Genomic DNA, 20,665 nt, shown 5'->3' with positions numbered 1-20,665 from the left:
CATTTTATTCAACTTTATACTTTCACTCCACTGCACCTCAGAGGCAAATTTAAACAACTTTAATGACTTTCTTTCATCCCCTTCCTGGAGACTGAAAACCATATCTACCATATCTACGGACGTGCGGATTTTGAGTGTTTGGAATAAACTGAAGCATGGTCGTATCCAGAATGTGCGGACATGCATCTGTGTGGGGACCCTCTCCCTGATTTTTTATTTTTTTTTGATGAGCAAGCTCTATTTTTATGCTTTTTGTGGCACATTGGCATCTTAGATACCCTAAAAAATGTTTGTTTCTTTTTTTTTTTTTACTTTTAAGATTAATTTGAATTAGGTTTTTTTAGTATTACTAAAAGAAACAGAATATTTTACAACTTTTATCATTGCCAAAAGAAAAATGAGGATGCAGTGTTTGTCAGGTACGCCCCAAAGCTGTGGAACACATTGCCTATAGATATCAGAGAAGCCAGCTCGCTAAATATTTTTAAAAGACAACTTAAAAATGTATCTTTTCAATTTAGCCTTTAACTAGCTCTAACTTAGCTGCTCTGCATTTTGCTTTGCACTTGTGTACTGCTGCACATCTTTAAGATGTTATATTTTCCTTAATTTTATGCATTATATATATTCTATTTTAAACTTATTTTTATTATTAATGTCAGTGGGTTTTATTTAATTCATTTAATTTTCCATTTTATGTTATGCAATCTGTGCATCAATTTTTATCCTACTTTTATCTTACTTTTACTAGTATTATCAAGTGAGTTTTATCCATCTGAAGATGCACTCTATGTATTCTATTCTATTCTGATCTTATTTTATTTTTACATGCAGGTTTTATTATGTCTTTTTGTCCTCTATGTGTTTTGATGTGAAGCACTTGGTGAATGTACTTTAATTTCTGTCTTGTAAAGCATGTTGGGCTCAATTTCTTGTATGAAAGGTGCTATACAAATACAGTTTAGTATTATCATTAAAATACATTAACTAGAGTTGCACAAATAGTTTATATTAAAATTATTTTTTAATCTATATCAGCAATATCATAATAACAGATTATTAGATCCAGAGCTTTTTAATTTATTTTATTTTTTATTAATTATAGGGCCTATTTTTACTTTTGAAATATATATTCAGGTCTGAAGCCTCAGAGGTAGAGGCCTAACAACATCACAAAACTAAAGAAATGAGTGTTACTATAGCTATATGAACTATTTTTCGAGCCATTTGAGATAATGAAATGCCTAAAATTTTTTACATCATTTGTGAAAAATACAGCTGTCAAGGAGAAAAATAACACCCTGTACAAGCCACATTCTCTTCTTTTTTTATCTAATTTTTCTCTAGCTATCTTCATCATTCTAAATCATATCACAACAAATGTTGAGGATGACTAATTTTCACTCCTGCTGCCTAAAGACAGGCAAAAATTGTCTGATGTTACTATTTTTAAATTATATAAGTGGCTAGGAGTTTGGTGTAAACAGCATTACTAATCTTGAAACCTATTTTTGTTTTACCATGCTGAAGATCACAGAATGAAGCTGACAAATCTGCTACATTTGAGTCCACACCACAATATAACAATAATAATCTGGGCTGCTCTACTTGAAAATAAAAGACCAACAACAATGCCAAGTAAATGTGGTCTTCCATAAACTCTTTAAAAAACAGAAAATGCATTGTCACAAGGATGAAACAAAGGGCTGTTTTTCTGACTATTTAGAGACACATGTTTCTTACAGGACAGCCATGCTACAAACATATGATGTTCTAACAGAATATGATGCATTGCTGTATATTAAACTACCCAACAGTATGTAAAGGGGCTAAAATTGGAACAAACTAAAGCAGTAAAATGCAACATGCAGATGCAGCTTCAATATTAACCCAATTATAAAATATATAACAATAAAACGCTGACAGGGACTATTTTTTTTTGCATAACGAGTACTTTTACGAGACGCTTTAAGTAGATTTTGCTGATAATACTAACATACTTAAGGTTAAGGTTAAGTAACATAAGGTTAAGAATGCAGGACATACTTAAGTTACGGATCAAAATATTTCTTCCACCACATTGTGTGCTCATTCGAGAAAGAAAGCACTACCTTCTAAATTTTAAAGTACAATCAAAAAGTTGAAAAAAATCTAGACTATCACAACAGCCCATTTATTTTTCATGACATTATTGAGACAGTAATTGTACAAAGTACTCGTGTTGCTCTGACAATGTCACAGGTCAACATGGCTCGAGTGTGTGTTTACTTTAAATCAGTTGGTTGTCTGAACAGGACCTCTGTCCTGATCAAAAGCTCTCAGTGCAACCATTTTCCCCAATCGAAACCCACACTGGTATATAAAAAGAGTGAGCCTGAAATATTAGCCCCACCTCCTCAGTTTCAACATGCGGGGGCTCCTCTTCTGCTGCCTTGTGGCCCTGGCCGGTGAGTCATTATTGATTCATTAATATTATTTTTACTTTTTAGAAGAGTATCACAACCCTGCCTTGGGATTCAGAAACTTTAATTTCTTAGATTTTGCAAATGACATCTTCAGTTTGATTATATTATCTTTTGTAATATTTATGTATTCCACTATTAAATGAGAAATATAATTTTCAAAGATACCAGGAAAGGAAAATATATTAATCTATATCTATCTATAGTACATTAATTTACTTGCAGTTGGTCAATCACGAGTGACTTTTAGAGTTAATTACAGGTATCCTTTATGAAGTCCACTGATTTCTACTTTAGCCATCAAACTGTTTTTGTTGTATTTAGATGTATTCATCTGGATTTTTATTTTTTGGTATAGTTTACACAGTTTACACTGATTGTTTTTGTTTGTTTTCATGTTGTTTTTCCCTATTGTTTTGTTGTTTTTGCTGTTGTTACATGTCTTGGTTCTGTCTTTTAACATCTTGGGATCTAGTTGAAAATTAGTGTTCCCACTTTAAAATGTTGTCCTCTGGATTTCAGATCATATGTAAAAAAAATCAATTAAAAATGTGCTAATGTGTTCACAAACGTTCTCATGCCGACACTGTTTGATTTCTATTCTTCTAGCATGTCAGAGTGTCCGCTACGGTGAGTCTTTTTTGGAATCATCATAACAATAAAATTTTTTTTTCAAAAATGCTCCATAAGGAAGAAGTGAAATAACATTTCATTCTGGAAACATATTCCAGAGCCTGGCCTGAACCCGAAGAAAACCTATGAGTACAGATATGAAGGCGTGGTTAATTTTGGCCTCGGCATGCCAAACCTTGCTGAGTCTGGTGTGAGGATGACAAGCAAGATCAAAATTGTTGGTATGTCTGAACAAACATTCATCCTCCAGGTAAGATTACCATAGACTGCATTACAAAATTCTCAGAAAAACTATAAATGAGTGGTGTAGCATAAACAGATAGTTAACTGTTTAATATTATAATCTTATTATATTATATATCATATTATTAGATATTATATCTTATTTCTCATGAGTGAATCAATTGAAGTAATTGCCAGTGCATATTTTATTTGTCATTTATCTGTTGAAAGTTTACATAGCCTCTAATTGCCCCAAAAATAACTTTTCATGCTGTAAATGTAAGGGGGAGTTCTTTGTAAACCACCTCATGAGTCTAAACTTCTGACATGCTTTATAAAACTGCCTTGAAATCAGCTCAGAGATTGTTTGTTACAAATACAGGCATACAAGTGGCATCATTAGGCCTCAGCCCGAAGGTTTCATAAAATGATTCATTTATCAGAGGAAGGAGTTGGCTGTTTGGTTTTTTTTAAAGGAAAAAAAAAAGTAACCAAAACTTATGAAGAAAACACGACCTACCCTTTTAAATGCTGCAACTGAATGGTGAATGCCCCTCCCAAAGCCAAAATTAAAAAATTAAGCCCTTCCCCAGTGTTTAAGAATTATTTGACATGGGCCCCCCTCTTTCTGCACCACCCCTCCCCTCTCATAAATAATGAACAGTCCCTGATAATGAAAAAAGCCTTTGATCCAGAGGTCTGGGCTAAGCCCCCAACGTATTAATATGTCGTCCAACACTTTTTTGAAATCTTTTAGTCGTAAGCAGATGCTATGTTCAAATGCTGTTGGAATTACAGTAGAGTAAGCCTTAAAAATCCAGTAAAATTGTACAGACACATTTGAGTTTCTTGTCCACATCTTTAAGCTTACAGATGTCACCTGTGTGTCATCTGAAAATTAGAGTTTTCTACAAATAATCATGAATGTGTCACATGAGCAGTAAAACTTCTTATTTCCATCTTTGGTTCACAGGTTTCAGATTTGGCCTTTGCGGAGTTCAATGGCTTCCCAGGGAAAAACAGCTTTAATACCTCTCCAAAACTCACCCAGCGTATTGCTACCCAGCTCATCAAACCCTTCATGTTTGACTATGCTGGTGGACATGTTAGTAACATCCGAGCTGCTGCTGAGGTTTCTGACACCATCGTCAACATTGTGAGAGGAATACTGGGTTTTTTCCAAGTGACTGTGAAGACCACACAGAGGATCTATGAGCTTGAAGAGGTGAGTTACTACTAACAGACAAACTAACATCGCTTTAAAATGCAGCAGCTCCGCTTCGCACAGGTTGTAACGGACGACATCTCATCAGCCCAATCCTGGCTTTTCTCCATTGGCTCCTTGTTTGTTTTAGAACTGATTTTAAGACTTTGCTGGTCACTTTAAAAGCTCATCTGAATCTGGCCCCAAGCTACATAACAGAAATGCTGACCCCTTATGAGCCAGTTTACAGCCTTAGATCCTCAGGTGGGGGCCTTTTAGTTGTTCTGAAGACGAGGCTTAAAACTAAATGAGACCGTGCTTTTTACCCATCAGGGCCCCTCGGCTTTGGAATGACCCGCCTGTGGAAATAAGGTTCGCAGAATCAGTGACTTCTTTGATCACTTCTCAAAACCATTTTTTATAGACTTGCTTTTATGTGACGTTATCTTTTATCTTTTTATTCTGTCTTGATCCTGCTTATCATTATCATCATTGTTGTTGTTATTATTATTATTCCGCCACACCATCAATATCAGTACAAATGTAATTAAACAAAAACTATCATTTTGTTTGTAGATTGGCATCCATGGCAAGTGTCAGAGTAACTATGCTATTGAAGAAAACGAGGAAACGAAGGACATGACCATTACTCAGGTAGTGGATGTCACAAACTGCAGGGAGAAAGCAGCCATATACAGGGGAATGGCTACCGCTGTGCTCGACCAAGTCGCCAAACAGGTCTGCTCATATCCCTGCAGATGCATCTGGTTCCACAATTATAAATGAAGCAGACCAAAGTCAGAGCTATTTTTGTTTGTGTGTCCTCCAATCTAGAGAGGGGAATCGGTCATTTCAACAGTGAGATATGTTTACACAGTCCAGCCAAGAGCCGAGGGAGGCCTCATTACCAGAGCTCATGGCCTGGAGCAGCAGCACTTCAGTCCCTTCAACGTGAAGGGCGGCACTTTCAAGATGCAAGCAATGTAAGACAAGGAAATATCTGCACAACACGCCCGCTCACCCATAATGCTCTTCTGCTGTACAAATAGTCTTTTAAATAACTTCTCCTGCAGGAAGGAAATGGTGCTGCTCGGCGTGAGTGACACAGCGAGAGCTGTCACATTTGGGCCAATGGAAAGCAAGGGCAACCTTATTTACAAGTTTGTCAACACACAAGTTAATGTCCCCATCATAATGCAGAACCTGGATGACCCAGTGCCAAAGGTAATAACCGTATACTGCGGCTTTATATGTAATATGAACAGGAAGCAGCAAGTTAAATTAAATATAGAAATGGAAGCGATTAAATAAGCATTCAGAGCTGTTCTCTCTGTTCCTCTTTACAGGCTATTGAGTTGGTCAAGCATATGGCTGAGGTTAATCGCTACCAGATTGACAGTGCAACAACAGAGGATAGTATAAAGCTGTATCAGCTTCTGCGAGCGATGCCTTATGAAGGATTAGAAGCTATGTGGAAGCAACTGGCAGGAAATGAAGAGCACAGGTGAGTACTTGGTTATTATCCAGCATCTCCAGCTGTGAATAGAAATCAGTGGTGGAGGAAGTATTCAGTTCCCTAAAAAAACACCCCAGAAAATTCAAAACAATTAAAAAAAGAAAAAAACAACTAATGTCACTACTGTCCATTAAGATAGTTGTACCCCATTCAGAAAAATTAAAAAACACCACAAACCCTCAAATATTTAATTGACACCTTTTGTTACCCAACTTTGAGGGGGAATGGGGAAAGAAAAACAAATTTGAGAAACTTGAACAGTTTAACTGATCATTTCAGAGTTTCAGAGCATTTTGAAAAATAATCTTCGATCAGGTGTTCTCAAAGTTTTGATTGCTCGCAGATGATGAGTGCACACACAATGACTTTTTTCTAAATCTTTTTTAGGACTAACACTCTAACATTTTACAAAATCTATAACTGACAATTGATATAGCCTAAATAACACTTGTTACATTCTAGTTTTTCTGCCCACAGCAGTTTGCTGGCACAAACCACACACTGAACTGCAGAGCACAGTAATATTGGAACTAGTAGTGATAAAAATGGCAAATTGTGAAGTTTATTTATGATTATGAAAACATTTGCTAGTGACTGTTTTGGACAGCATTGCATGGTTGCCCGTTGTAGCAAGCAGTTTTTTCTTTATATATCTTTTTAACTGAACTAATATCTTTCATTCATGCTACAAAGGTATTAATTCAAAAAATATTTTATTCAGCGTGTCCTTTTACTCAGTGAGAACACCTGCAGGAATGTTTGAATGTGAAACTCCTTCATAGATAACCTCTAACCAAACTTTTCATTGTAGTTTTATACAAAGTAGTCCGAGGCCATCTCTCAAATCTGATACTGATTCACTCAGCTGAATAGCTAACTGAAGGACATCATCCCACTTAGTTCAGCAGGGATGTAGTCTAGCACGTTACCATCGATGAGTGATTTATTATCGTGTGAGGCATCATGACAGAAAGATGATGGCTGAAAGACCGCTTTCCCAGCTCATTAAGATCAAGGCAGTAACTGACACTTTTTATTTCATCCTGTACAAGTGCATTTAAACACAACGTCTGAACTGGTCCTTCACACTTTCATCTTTTCATTTTTCTCCCTGAATTCTTTTGAAGTAGGATTTTTAGTAGTATTGTCTGTTTTAATCCATTCTCTCCCCTTTCATGAATTATTAGACGCTGGTTTTTGGACATGGTTGTTGAAGTCAACGATGCCAGAATCCTTAATTTCCTGGAAGCGAGGTTCCAGGCTGAAGACGTGTCTACGACTGAAGCTCTGCAAACCCTTTTGCTGTCGATGAACCATCTCCAGGCTATTCCTGATCTGGTTGAGATGGCTAAAGTGAGTTAACATTGACGCTTCTTTTTTCATACAGTCTTGTTTTGTGTCCGATACTTCCTATACACCCACTGGTGTTCAACACGAGGATATACTTGAATATACTAATCATAGTATTTATCTGTACTGCTGGATAGAAATGCCACTGCAAGAAGCACAAAGCATTATCGAGACAAAACAGGACCAGTAATGCTTGGGGACAAATTAGGTTGGCTTGCCTGGTGTGTAGCCAGTTTTGTAAAATATTTTGTTCAGAGACAAACAAACAACTATGCACACACTGTGGGCCATATCTTACAAATAGCACAAAGAAGCTCGAGCACCGCGCAGCGGTCATAGCTAGTTTCAGACCAATGCAGTTGTCATTTTCACAGCCATGGTTTCTTATGAAGCCATTTTCCACCCATGTTGTGTTAAATGGTAAATGCACTTGCACCCGTCTGTGCCCACATGAGCATGTAGGTCTTTATATGAGGTGTGGTTAAGCCCATTGCTGGCGGACTGCTATTCAAGAGGCAGCAGAAAGTGATTGTGCCATTAACCTACAAAAGCCTGCTCTAAAGTCAATGGCACAGTATTTTTAATTAGAGATTATAGATAGACACAATAGAGGCAACACACACACACTGCCTATCACACACAGGGATGCATGGATGGGTTGGGGAATGGATGAAATAATGTGTCATTACTAAAGGGAAATATTCATTACGTGTTCTAAAATGTTAACATAGCAGAGAGCAGAGCAGAGCTGCAGAGCTGCTGTCTGACTCCCCATTAAAGGAGACACTGTGTCGTCTATGCAAAGCAGTATAACTTACATTTCTTTAGACGCTAGAGAATTCGGACAAATAAAAACAAAATGTTAGGAGGAGTTTTGAAAACTCATTGGAGATCATGGAGGCTATCTTGGCAATAAATGGAATCCAACTAAATTGCACACAGACGAAAAAACTGTTTGCATATTGAAGAACCAAGCAATCATACCAGGTCATAACAAAATATCTCTCTCTTTTCCACAGATGTTCCTGACCATGCCCTTTAGTAAATCCAGTATCTATCTGTGGCACACTGTGGTGCTTTCCTACGGCTCTCTGGTATACAAGCACTGTGCCTATTACACACCTTGTCCAGTAGCTGCTGTTCAGGTAATCACACAGAGTATATATTTCTTTGCTTTGTACCATAAGTACACTTGCAATGTTATAAGAACAAGAAGTCTGTGTCACATCATCAACAAATTATCTGTATGCAATATCATTATGTATTTGTAACAACTGACTGCATGTATGTATGTCTGTACTAGCCACTGCTGGACATGGCCATGGAAAGTCTGAAGAATGGCAAGGAGGAAGACATGGTCATCGCTCTGAAAGCTCTGGGGAATGCAGGTCATCCAGGCAGCATTAAAACAATCATGCGCTTCCTCCCTGGAGTTGCTGCCAACCCTGTGGATCTGCCGCCTCGTGTTCTGAGTGCCGCTGTGCAGTCTATGAGACTCATCGCTGCCAGAGACCCTCACAGTGTAACTACATGCAGAAATAAAATAATCCTTTTAAGATTTATCACAGCTATATGCTAGGTTTTTATATAAAGCTATCTCATATTCATTGTAATTGCATGCTCTGTGTTTTATGGTCGAGTTGAAAATGTAATTTTCTGATAATGTCAAATTCAGACTGGCTATGCATTAAAACAAAACAGCCGGTTATTCTTATCCTTGAATTTAATCTTCGTCATTGTGGAAGGTAAGAATAGTTTTTAACAATCATGTGAAAATGCCAAGTCTGATCCATGCTATTGTCACATTATCTTTACATTGTGGAGGTACACAATTATCTCTGTATTTATATCTTCAACATGAACAGTAATCTCCCTTTATAAAGTTCATCATCGCTTCAGAAAATAATGGAAACAGTGCTGGAACAGAGCAGAAATTCAGAACAGTGGGTGGTTGAATGTGCTGTGTTTCTGAGCTGCTAGTCATTATAATACTTGTGTTTTTTCAGATCCAAGACATCACCATGAGACTGTTCCTGCAGAAGAACCTTCCTTCTGAGATACGCATGCTAGCCTTCATGATCCTGTTTGACACTAAACCCTCGATGGCGCTGGTGTCCACAGTGACTGCACATCTACAGGAGGAAAAAGACCTCCATATTGTCAGTTTTGCATACTCTTACTTGAGAAGCTTTGCCAGATCCAGTACTCCCAACAACCACTTCCTGTGAGCAAAACAATGCAATTGGGTGTTATTGTTCATATCATATGATTTCCATAGTTTTTCAGTCTATTTTTGTGTTCTCTACAATAGCTCAACTGCCTGCAACGTAGCCATGAAAATCCTGGCCCCTAAATACGGTCGTCTCAGCTATCACTACAGCAAAGCAGTGCACATGGACTGGTTTAATGGTATGCTCAAATACAGATGCTTGGATTTCTCTAAAACTGTTACATGACAATTTGCTTTTTTTTCCCCCATACAGATGATTTCCTGATTGGTACAGCTACAGAAGTCTTTATGCTGAGAAGTGCAACAAGCATCTTTCCCACTGAAATCCTGATGAAAGGGAAATTCTACTTCATTGGTAGAATTCTGCAGCTACTGGAGGTACAGCGTGATACACTGAGACTCTCACTTAAATTTAAGTGTCTTCTCAATTGTGAATGATAATCATCTTTTCTTTTTATGCTCCAGCTGGGTATCCGTGCTGAAGGACTTCAGGAGCTGCTTGGTGCCATTATCCCTAGTTTTAAGGGAGACCTTAGTTTCAGTGACTTTCAGGCTATTCTAAATATGGTGAGTGTGCTATATAATTGAGACTTTAAAGCAAAATCATAACTGTACTATGATGTTTCAGCTATTTGTTGTGCTGCGCCATTTTCAGCTTCAAAACTGGGAAATTTTGCCCAATGACAAGACTGTACTGTCTGCTTATTCACGCGCCTCTGGACAAGAATGGTTCTTTGCTGATCTTCACAAAGAAACCATTCAGGACCTCATCAGGGTGAGAGAATAACTGAGAAAACTCTCATTTATGTCTAAGCTCAGTCAACAAAAAGCACCATGTGTGTACAAAGCCTATTACATGCTGCTAGCCTATGATCCTGCTTGCAGGCTCTCAGTCCGTCAGCAGGAAAAGAGAGCCCTCTGTGGGCTGCGATTGAGAATCTAAAGAGCGGAGTGTCATGGCATCGGACAAAGCCATTCCTAATCTTTGAGGTTCGCTACTTCCAAGCTACCACCCTGGGTCTCCCGCTGGAGATTAGCAAATATTATGAAACCATCAATGGGATCACTGTAAATGGTGAGGAGTTAAATCCTACAGAATACGAAAGCTTTTCAAATCAAATTAGTACTGCTTAATGGCTAAAACCATTTATTTTATTTCATGTCAACCATTATAAAAGTCCTTTTTTCCCCCTATGCAGCCAAGGCCGCAGTAGATCCACCACTGACTGAACATCTTGGACAGCTGTTGACTTCTGAAATTTCACTGGAGAGTGATGGTTTTATTGGGTAAAATATTTACCATCATGTTAAACTCACATTGATTCTGTTTTAGGTGGGACTTTTTTTCAGGTGAATATAATACTTTTTCTTGCTGATCCTTATCCACAACAGGACGTTGTTTAGCTTCTGTGTCGCTTCTGCCTGCTTCTTCAAACTGCGGGCATGCAGAGCCACATTTACTATGTGTAATACATTGACTAGTACCTGATATAACCCCATGCCAAAATCTGAGCTATCCCTTTAAGTGAATACTATACTGAAAGCATTTTAAGTGCTTTACTTTTTCGTTAGTGAGCTCATTCCAATGGGAACGCTGTCTGCGGCTTCAGTTTCAGTTTCAGACGTTTTGCCTTGTTGAACACAGATTCTGCTACCGCTGCCTCAATCAGTTAGTTAACTTGTGTTATTGTGTGACTTTGGTGAACTGACCTTTTTTAATGCCACAGTCACACAAAAGCACAAACAAACTAACTGATCCGGGCAGTGGTGGGCCAGCAGCTCCTGCTTCTAAACAGATAATGGAAAAATGTCTTTCTGCTGAGTCTCTGCTGAGTTAGTGAAACAATCATTGATCCTTACTCAAAATGTATTTTGCTGTTATTGATACAGTAACTGTTATGTATTGTTACATTATATTAGTTGAGTTAGGTTTTAGCATTATATGAATGTGAACAAATTACAGTAATGTGCAAGTTGTGTTACACAGTCATGACTGATTTAAAAAACTTTTACTGTCAGTTAACTTGTATTTAAAGTTAAACTAACCCACTTCAGAAAAACTAATAAAAACTCTTAATAAATTATCTCATTAAGATGTCATCATAAAAAGCATATAAAATTGCTATGTGTTAGGGCTGCACCATTAATTGATATATTAATGATATCTCAATAAGGCCAATATCTAAACTACAGGACCTACAAGTTTTTGATAAAGGCAAGATGTATCACAACATACTCTTAAAAATGAAGCACTGTAGTGCTACAGAGATGCCTCGGCCTACAAATCATATTCCAGACATAAGGGAACATGCATGTTTGGTACAGATCCCAGCAAAAATCACATTATCACCATTTCCATCTTTTTTTTTCAGTGACAATCAATTGCAAAAAATTACCATTCCCATTAAAATTGGGAATCGTATCACAATCACAGTATATGTCAAAATAATGTTTTGCACACTGTGTAGCCCTGCTTTGTGTACAAGTTTTATCTATACTGTAGGGTTACAGCTGTTGAATTAATGTCTTCTTTTTTAGTTTCACAAAGGATTTCTGGGTTTACTACGGGATCAACACAGAGCTGTTCCAGTGCGGTTCCGAGTTTAAGAGCAAAATGCCGATTGCTATTCCGTGGAATTTTGCCGCAAAGATCAACATCAGAGAAAGGAAATTTGAACTCGACATCCCTTCACTGAAAAAAGAGACTGAACTCCTCTCACTCAGGTATGTTTTCAGAGTGGTGAAAATGGTTTCTTATGAATCAAAATTCTAATTTAATTCATAAATTCCAGAAAGCACTTATTGTTCGTCAGTTGTATTATGGTTCCTCCATGCTAAATGGCAAGAGCAGCACATCAAGACCAAGCTTCTGTTTTACATCCCAACTCTTGCCTTTCCTGTACTGGAGTAAGAGCCTTGAAATAGGCCCCTTACTAATTTACTGACTCAAAAATTATCAACATTTTTCAAAGAATTGAAATCAATACATGTAATTGTGCTCTAAGTTGTGGACATGCTATCCACAATGCAGCCAATGTGCCATGTTTTCCTTTACAACCAACAGCTCCAATGTGTACGCAGTCTCCAGGAACATTGAAGAACCAGCTTCAGCTAAAATTACTCCGATAATGCCCACCGCCATGGATTCCAATGATGAAGTCACCAACATGAACCCTGCAGTCGTGAGGCCTGAGCCAGATCCGGTACAGTCAACACCTTTCAGAAGTTTACTGCTGGAGTTAAACTAATCTAGATTTAAAACTCAATCTTTGTGATTTTTATCCAATCCAACAGATCCGGACACCAAAAGCCTGGCATCCGATTTCCAAAATGTGTGCTGAGAGTAACATCTATGGAGCTGGTCTGTGTGTGGAGTCTGAGTTGAGGAGAGAGTATTATCACGAGGAATACCCCCTGTACTATTTCTTGGGATACACCCGAATGGCATTCAAAATAGTCCCAGGTGTGCACAACAAGTCCATTACATCATGCAGTACTTTGCGGTCAGAAACAACAACACAATCTGACTCACAACCGCAAGAATGTAACAAATAGGAACGAACTGCGACCATTTCATGATGTTAAGGACGTGCATGAAATTGCGGCAAATACAACACTGATATCTGTCATTTTTGGGTTGGTCAAATAAGTCATTTTAGGGGCGCCTGGTGGCTCAGTGGATATAGTAGTGCCCCATATACAGAGGTTGTGTCCTTGCTGCAGCGGCTGCAGGTTCAATTCCAGCCTTGACCTTTTGCTGCAAGTTGCCCCCCTGTCTCTTCCCCTTTCAAGCTTAAACTGCACTGTCCATTAAAGGCAATAAAAGCCCCAAAAAAATCTTAAAAAGAAAAAAAAAAAAGTAAGTCATGTTAGAAGTCAGTTGAAATCAACCTCTTAAACCTCATAAAGTTTTATGAGACACAATACAGCTCTTACAGATTAGGGTCAGAATGTCACGGTGTCTTGATATGCCCTGGAGTAAACGTTTACATCACTGCAGCAACTAAAACCACCTGAGGCAACTAATCTTTTGCATAATTATTAAACTAAAACAGCTCTATGATGAACTGCTCACAGTAAAAATTGGATTGCATAAGAGTGTATTTTTGTCGCCTGTGTACGTTTCTTTCTTCACTCTTCGCTAACATAGAATTTGCACTTTTATTAGCACAGGCAATCAAAGCTGTTGACAAAATCCACTTTGAGGTAAATGCTGGCCCAAGCACACAACCAACGAGCACACGCCAACTGCTTGAAACTCTGAAGAGGCTTTCCAAGGTATCTGGCTACCCTTGCAATGTTATTATCTGAGCACCTGCTCTGGTGTTTTATCCATTCAGGTTCTCCTGTTGCTTGATTTGTTTACAGGAAGCTACCCAGCGAGTAAGTCTGACCTCTGATTCAGCCTCAAGCAGCAGAGAATCTCATCGCAGCCGTCGTGACAGCGTAGTGGAGGTATGCTGAACAAAGCTCGCCAGAGAGACACAAAAAATGTTCCACTGCAAAAAATAGGCAGTTTGAACAGAGCAGTTATCATGTAAAATGTTTAAGCTGTGCTTGTGATTTATGATCCCATCACCATAAAAAAGCAGTCCACGTTAAGATCACAGCTTTTTGTGCGCATAAAAACACAAACAAAGTGGTGTTCATCTGAAATATACAGTTAATACAGATAAAAGTTGCTTGGGTCCACACAACATGAGATTAGTACTGCACATATTGGACATGACGTGCACCAAACTAGTCTTCTGGTCTGCTCTCTATCTCATTCAATAGGGCTTGGACTCAACACCTGAAGCTGTGTTCAATATCAAAGCCTTTGCTTTGAGTGGCAACCAGAAGCCCGAGGGTTACGATGCAGCCTTCTACTACACGCCTGAGGCAAACACTGAGAACGCCCAGCTGATCGTGTCCCAGGTCGGGGAAGACACCAACTGGAAGATGTGCGTCGACACCACTGTGGATGCCCATGTTGAGGGAAAGGTAGATATAAAAAATGCAGGAAATTAAAAAATATAATTGCTGTTAGCGCATACTATTACCATTTATCTACCAGAGAAGACCAAAATAATAGTAAATAATTGTGAGCTTAACCTTTGAAAACATTTAAGGGAGCAGTTTGTAGGGCTTAGTAGCACCTAGTGGGTAGGATTGTTGATTTCAACCAGCTGCAATTTCTCCCATGTGCCAAGTATGAACTCTCAGTTAGGATTCCTTCAGCATTCATCGTTCAGGAGGTTTTTCTGGGAACAAAACCAAATGATCCTCAAAGGTTTCCTCCTCGCCAAAACAAATGGACCAAGTGATTAAAACCGGTAGAAACACTGAATAAAGCAGTTCATGTTTTTCCTCACTGCTTTTTGGCAAAGGGGGCTGCTTTATTCACTGCTCACCTTTTTTCTCAGATAACTCAAGATGCAGACCTTCAGGAGCCTTTTACCAGAAGCTGAGTTATCCACAGAGGTCTCTTTCTCTCCAAAACAATTAGACCCAGTAATTAAAACCAGTAAAAACACTGAATAAAGCAGTTCATGTTAAAAAAGTCTGTATTTTTCCCAACCCTATTTTGGCAAGAAGGGCTGCTAAATATGGACACCTGGAGCAACATCCCCTTTTTAGTGCTGCTTTCAGACACCTTTCGCAAGTATAAACCTTTGAAGCCTGATTGGTACGATTTCTTTCAAAAACTTGAGAAAAAAGGCAACGAGCAACATGGTAAGAAATGTTACACAGATTGAAAAAAAATAGTAGATTTAGAAAATTATCTTTAAAAAGCTAGGGAAAATGTCTAGGGAAAAAAATAGAAAAATCATTATCATTTTACATATTTTAAATTATATTATAGAATTATTGTAATGTAATTATTGTTTGATTTATTTTAACTTTCTTTTTTGTTTTTATTTTTTTACAACACATTCCCTGACAGTTTTTCACATCTGACATGTATTACAGTATGCAACTTTTTACCTGTTCTCTGTTAAGGTTCCTCCTCACTGCGTGTTAGTGGAAAACATTTAAGCCAATAATCATATGACTAGTGCAATGAAATTGTGCTATGCATAATATCGTTCTCATGGCAGCATTGTAAGTGTCTGCATAATGCCTTTTATGAATTTTCATAGCATCAAAAAACATAAAAAAGATAACATTGTCTGGTGTTAGTATATATATTTAGCCCCATACTTCTGTTTAAATACGCCGTCTACAAACACACTGTATGATGGTTAAATTTCTACATTAAACATCCTACCTATGGTCAGTTTAAGGTATTTTACTATGTTGGACAACAAGGCCGAAGCCAAGTCTTTTATTTGCAGAGACTCCCTTCATGATTGATCTCTTGTGTTTGTTCTAGGCACACATTAGATGGGGAGCTGAATGTCAGTCCTATGAAATGTCAATGAGATATGCAACTGCACATCTGCCTGGCTCCAAGCCAACACTCAAGGCCAAAGTACACTGGACCAAGATCCCTGAGAGCATGACAGAGACGGGCAGAAGGTGAGTCTCACCGGGATAAAGGTGATTTTTGTATCAAGGAGGATAAAATGTGAGGAGGATGAGGAGAGTGAGCTGAAGAAGAAAGTGAAGGGTGACTTTGATTCACTCACTTTGCTTTACGGAGCATGGTGGAAAAATACTCTGTGTTTACGATTATGACACATACTGGCATTTGTTGTTAAAGGAGCTTTTTTTTAACCTTTGCCAGAATTGAAAGCTACATCCCAGGCATGGCTTTACTTCTCGGCTTCAACCAGCAGCATGAGAGAAATGCCAAGCAGGAGGTTTCTGCATCAGTTGTTGCCGCCTCAGCAGACAGCGTCGATGTGAAGATTAAATTCCCAGAGGTATTGGAGGAAACATTCACAACCTACATTTTTATGCAAAACTTACAAATCCTTGCATTGTATATTGACTGCTGTATTTACATGTATCTTTTATTCTGTCTTGTCATTAGTATACAGTCTACCGCCAGGCTATTCCAGTCCCACTGCCATCCACCATTTTTCAGGAGCTTCCACACGACATCATAAACACGACAATACCCAGCTTTGGACGCGCATAAAAACATGTGAGCTCCATAAAACCAGTTTGATTAAGCTTAATTGGATGTTCATACTAATTTTCTGTGTCTTTTTGAATATTTCACATTTCTGTCTTTGTGTGGGGTGGTGGATTGTGCTGAGAGATTTCATGCAAAGCAGATGAGCAAAAACAAGGAAAGAGCTGTGCCTTTTTTTTTTGCTTGCTTTTTAAAATATGTTTTGTGCTGCAGAAAGACAACAAAGCCCAGATGGGAGCCAGATGCCTCTTTTCAGTGGTAACGGCGCAACCAAAATCTCACCACGGTGATGAAAGGGAGGATCATAAAAGATGCATCAGTAATCCGTCAGATGTCACCAGTTTGGAAATAACCTGTAAAGGTCCTGATTTATTCATCTGAAAGCATGTTAATATTTTAACACCCTCTTTCAATGAAAAAAATGTGCAAATTCATACTCATGTCCCAAAATATTATATCTTCATAATACAGGAATTCACCAAAGCCTGTTTCAGCAAGTTTTGTTTTTTCTCTAATTCTATCCATATAAATCTTTCCATCCAAACCGTGTGTTAAATCTGTTTCCCAATATAAAAACCATAACAGCATTTAATAAATCACCAGCTTGTTCAGTTCAGTTCAGTTCTTGCTTTAAAATGCACCGAGGAAGATTAAAAAGCAGTAGTTACAGAATCCGTTTTCATGATAAATAATTTAGAAGCAAATGATTTATACATGGTATTACAGCTACAATCCGTTCTCATACCAATTTGTCAAATATTACGGCTTTGTCACTACTTACATATCATGATATGACGAGCTAGGTACCACAGATTTGGATGTTTAGGGTCGGTGTGTGTCAATTTGCGCTTGTTACATACATTGTGTCTTTCTAAAAACAAATATGTGTTTCTTCAGGAAATATACATTTTCTGTCTGTTACATGCTTTACAGGTCCAGTCCTCTCTTTATGGACTGTGCTAGTTGCTGGCAGTGTAACAAACTACTGCTGCCTGTTGCATATCATACCACCATGAAAGTTTTCTCTGTGCGTTCGTGTCTGATGCTGATGTCCAACGACAAAGCAATAGTATTTGACACAACAGGTTGTTACCCGCTGTGTCAACAACTGCCACCACAACTGCCTTTGTGCACGAGTGTCTGAAACCAAAATCACTGACAAAGTGGTGGTACTTGATGAGTTGGGTTGAGTGAGAACAGACTGTAGTACACTAACTGAAGTCAAATCTGAGTTCATTAATAGATATCACACAATAATATTGAGTAAGACAATTATCATCTGATGAAATCAAGAAATCCAGATCAAGTCACAAAATCTCTTTTGTTTTAATTAAGAGTGTCAACTTTGTCTGATGCTTAGTTTGCAGCACTGTTTTCTCTTGCTGAAAAAAGACAAAGCAATTTGCATAACATTATATTTGCCAATTCTAATTTCCTTACAATATGTAATTGATGGAGTGGAAACTGCACAAAACACAATCCAATCGGCTGGCAGGTTTGTCTGCTCCACCAGCCAATTTGGCAAACAAACAGTCTTTGTTAACAGGTCCTATTATTCTCTAAATACCTCATCTGATTGTCATAATGCTGAATGTTGTGGGTGAGGTTCGGATTCTGCAAACTGGATCATAAATGCCCTATTTGGAGGGTTTCTGCTGAAAGAGACAGATGTTTACAAGGTCTGTATGACCTGCTCTGTTTGTTTGGTCGACTCACCCAACAGGAATGTTTGCAGATACCAGTACACAATGTCACCATGCATGCCCTTAAAGTTCAATGCCTCAACTACACAAAGCACACTGTGCCTTTTGGTATAACATGTCAGATGCTTACTGGACAGCTGCACTACATTATTTAAAATTCAGAGATCTAAAAATCGAGGTATTGCTTTGTAAATGGATAAAAGATGTGATGAACAGTAATTGGTGGTCCTGATCTGGCCTCTGCCCAAATCGCAACTTTGAGTCTTAACAAATGGGATGTGTCACTAGCCAAAGATAATGATTGCATCCTAACCAAAGACTGGTTGTACAAACTACTCCTGGCTCCGCTTCTCCTGCCTACGCTGATTCAGCCAGATGGTGTGGAATCGCAGAGAAAAGACATCGCCATCAAAAGTCTGAGCAGGATGAGCACAATTATAATGGCGCCATTATGTTCCATTTACATCTCTAATATCCTGCAGGCTTTTAAGTGCCGGTTGACAGGCTGATTGCAAGTCTGTTGTGCTTACGTCAAGATTCACATCACTGTTCTGTCATATGGAAGATCGGGACACTCTGACCTTGTGTTGACAGGTGAAATCAGCTGGTTAGGAAACATTAGTGAATGATTGATCAGGTCATTTCGAGGAGGAGGGATAGGCCATACCCTCCTTTTTTATTGCTGCTCACTCTGTGATGTGACTTGCCTCATTAGGCAGACTATACCAGCCCTGCTAAAAGCCATCTGAGGGTAGCTGATAATAAAACCATGGCTACAGACAATTTTGTCCAATTGGAGCTATTATGCCATGTTGGAGTCACAAAAAGTCAATGCAGCTGAAGAGTTTTATTATAAAAACCACTAAAATAAGTGACACTTCCTTAAAGAAAATAATTAGGGGTAGTTTTTGAACAGATGGCACGTTAAGAAAAATTAACATCAGTCTGTAGTGTTTCTAAAAGATCAAACAATATGTTTTAAAATATAATTCATAAAAAATATCAGTGTTTTGGCATTGACAAAAAGGGTGCATAATCCTGTGGTATGCATGTGCGCGTGTATGTGTGTTTGTGTGTGTGAAAGAGTGTGAGCACTAGAGGACAGTGTTTACCAGACATTAAAATATGCCTGGCGCAGTGCTAAAAGCCTGGCACCAGTATTTGTTCAGTTCACAGAGAGGGCTCTGCAGTGGATGTTGACACTTTGAGGATAAATAAACATATGTCTTGGCACGGTCAAAGTGCTCCTGCAGCTCTGTGGCATGCAAAGAGAGGACAAATTTTATTCTAATATAAAAATAGAAAATAAAAAAAATTACACTATTTGCATTTTCATGAAGGCAACAGCAAAACGTGCCAACTGCAGTATTTTAATGATTATTTTTAAGTAATAAACAGATAATCATCAGAGGCGTTGTAGTTGGGGGAAAAGTGGGACTGATTACCCAGGACCCCAATGGGAGGGGAGCTCTCGAACAGCATAGAAATTTTTGATTTTAGTAATTAGAAAGTAATTAGTGCCAAAACTAAATTTAATTTGCTGAATAAATTGGTTGAAAGACTAAACTTTGCACAAAGAAATAGCGGAGGCTCTTTGTCTCTAAACACAGCTAGAGCCAAGTAAGTGACTGCTGGAGCAACAACATATGCTGTCATGTCTTTCCCCATGAGAGCAAAAAAACAGGGTTCCACAGACAAAAAAGGAGAAAGAAAGGAAAGGGGAAAAAAGCAAACTGACTTTGTATTTAAAAAAAAAATCAAAAATAAATGTGAGCGAGAAACAGATCAAGAGAGGAATGCAGGGGGGCCCACAGAGACTGCTTATGCATAGGACCAAGAATTCAGGGGCGTGTCTAGGGAGTGGCCTGGGGTGCAAGGGCCACCCCTGAAATCTGATCAGTCACAGGAGGTGCCACCCCGTTAGGACTGGCCAGTCAGTTTGAACTATTTGATGAGTAAGTAGAATTTTTGTTTATAGAATTCAGTCTTAAACCTGAGAGGCAGCGATGTGTGAGTAGTATCCAGCTAGCCTGACTAATTTTAATTTTAATTTTTTTGTCACTTTAATTTTGTTGGCACTTTATACTTGCTGTTTTACTATTTATTTTTGGAGCAACAATTTCTTTTACAAAGTATGTAAGCATTATTTTTATATTTGTGTGGTGTCACTCTGTTGTCTTGTGATGGGTAGGTCTATTATTGTTTTAAACTAAACTATAAACAGGAATGTAAGACACTGCAATGCTAGTAATCAAAGGAGGAATGGGTAGTGGAGATAAAAA

General features: G+C 38.3%; 1 protein-coding gene across 1 annotated transcript; it reads left to right on the top strand.

Moving 5' to 3' along the window:
- Window positions 1-2,339: 2,339 nt before the first annotated feature.
- On the top strand, window positions 2,340-17,163 carry vtg3 (vitellogenin 3, phosvitinless). The gene is made up of 28 exons (XM_042512631.2): window positions 2,340-2,447; window positions 3,072-3,092; window positions 3,194-3,345; window positions 4,291-4,542; window positions 5,098-5,259; window positions 5,356-5,504; window positions 5,595-5,745; window positions 5,868-6,025; window positions 7,225-7,390; window positions 8,407-8,532; window positions 8,691-8,909; window positions 9,394-9,611; window positions 9,699-9,796; window positions 9,871-9,995; window positions 10,083-10,184; window positions 10,273-10,392; window positions 10,503-10,692; window positions 10,817-10,904; window positions 12,156-12,341; window positions 12,682-12,820; window positions 12,912-13,080; window positions 13,786-13,895; window positions 13,986-14,072; window positions 14,394-14,600; window positions 15,973-16,118; window positions 16,327-16,465; window positions 16,576-16,689; window positions 16,894-17,163. Exons 1-27 carry the CDS (start codon window positions 2,408-2,410, stop codon window positions 16,681-16,683), a joined length of 3,828 nt encoding a protein of 1,275 aa, XP_042368565.2. The 5' UTR covers window positions 2,340-2,407; the 3' UTR covers window positions 16,684-16,689; window positions 16,894-17,163.
- The last annotated feature ends 3,502 nt before the right edge of the window (window positions 17,164-20,665 follow it).

Source organism: Plectropomus leopardus, chromosome 5 (assembly GCF_026936395.1).
Source record: "Plectropomus leopardus strain MGB_pleo_1.0 chromosome 5, ASM2693639v1, whole genome shotgun sequence".
NCBI lineage: Eukaryota > Metazoa > Chordata > Actinopteri > Perciformes > Serranidae > Plectropomus > Plectropomus leopardus.
The sequence above is the reverse complement of the archived record's forward strand: the minus strand, read 5'-3'. Positions and strand labels throughout refer to the sequence as shown.

Coding starts and splice junctions, on each gene's coding strand:
- vtg3 (XM_042512631.2), top strand. CDS start 2,408: ATGCGGGGGCTCCTCTTCTGCTGCCTTGTGGCCCTGGCCG. Junction 8,910..9,393: donor CTGCCAGAGACCCTCACAGT/GTAACTACATGC, acceptor GTGTTTTTTCAG/ATCCAAGACATCACCATGAG. Junction 10,693..10,816: donor CAATGGGATCACTGTAAATG/GTGAGGAGTTAA, acceptor CCCCCTATGCAG/CCAAGGCCGCAGTAGATCCA.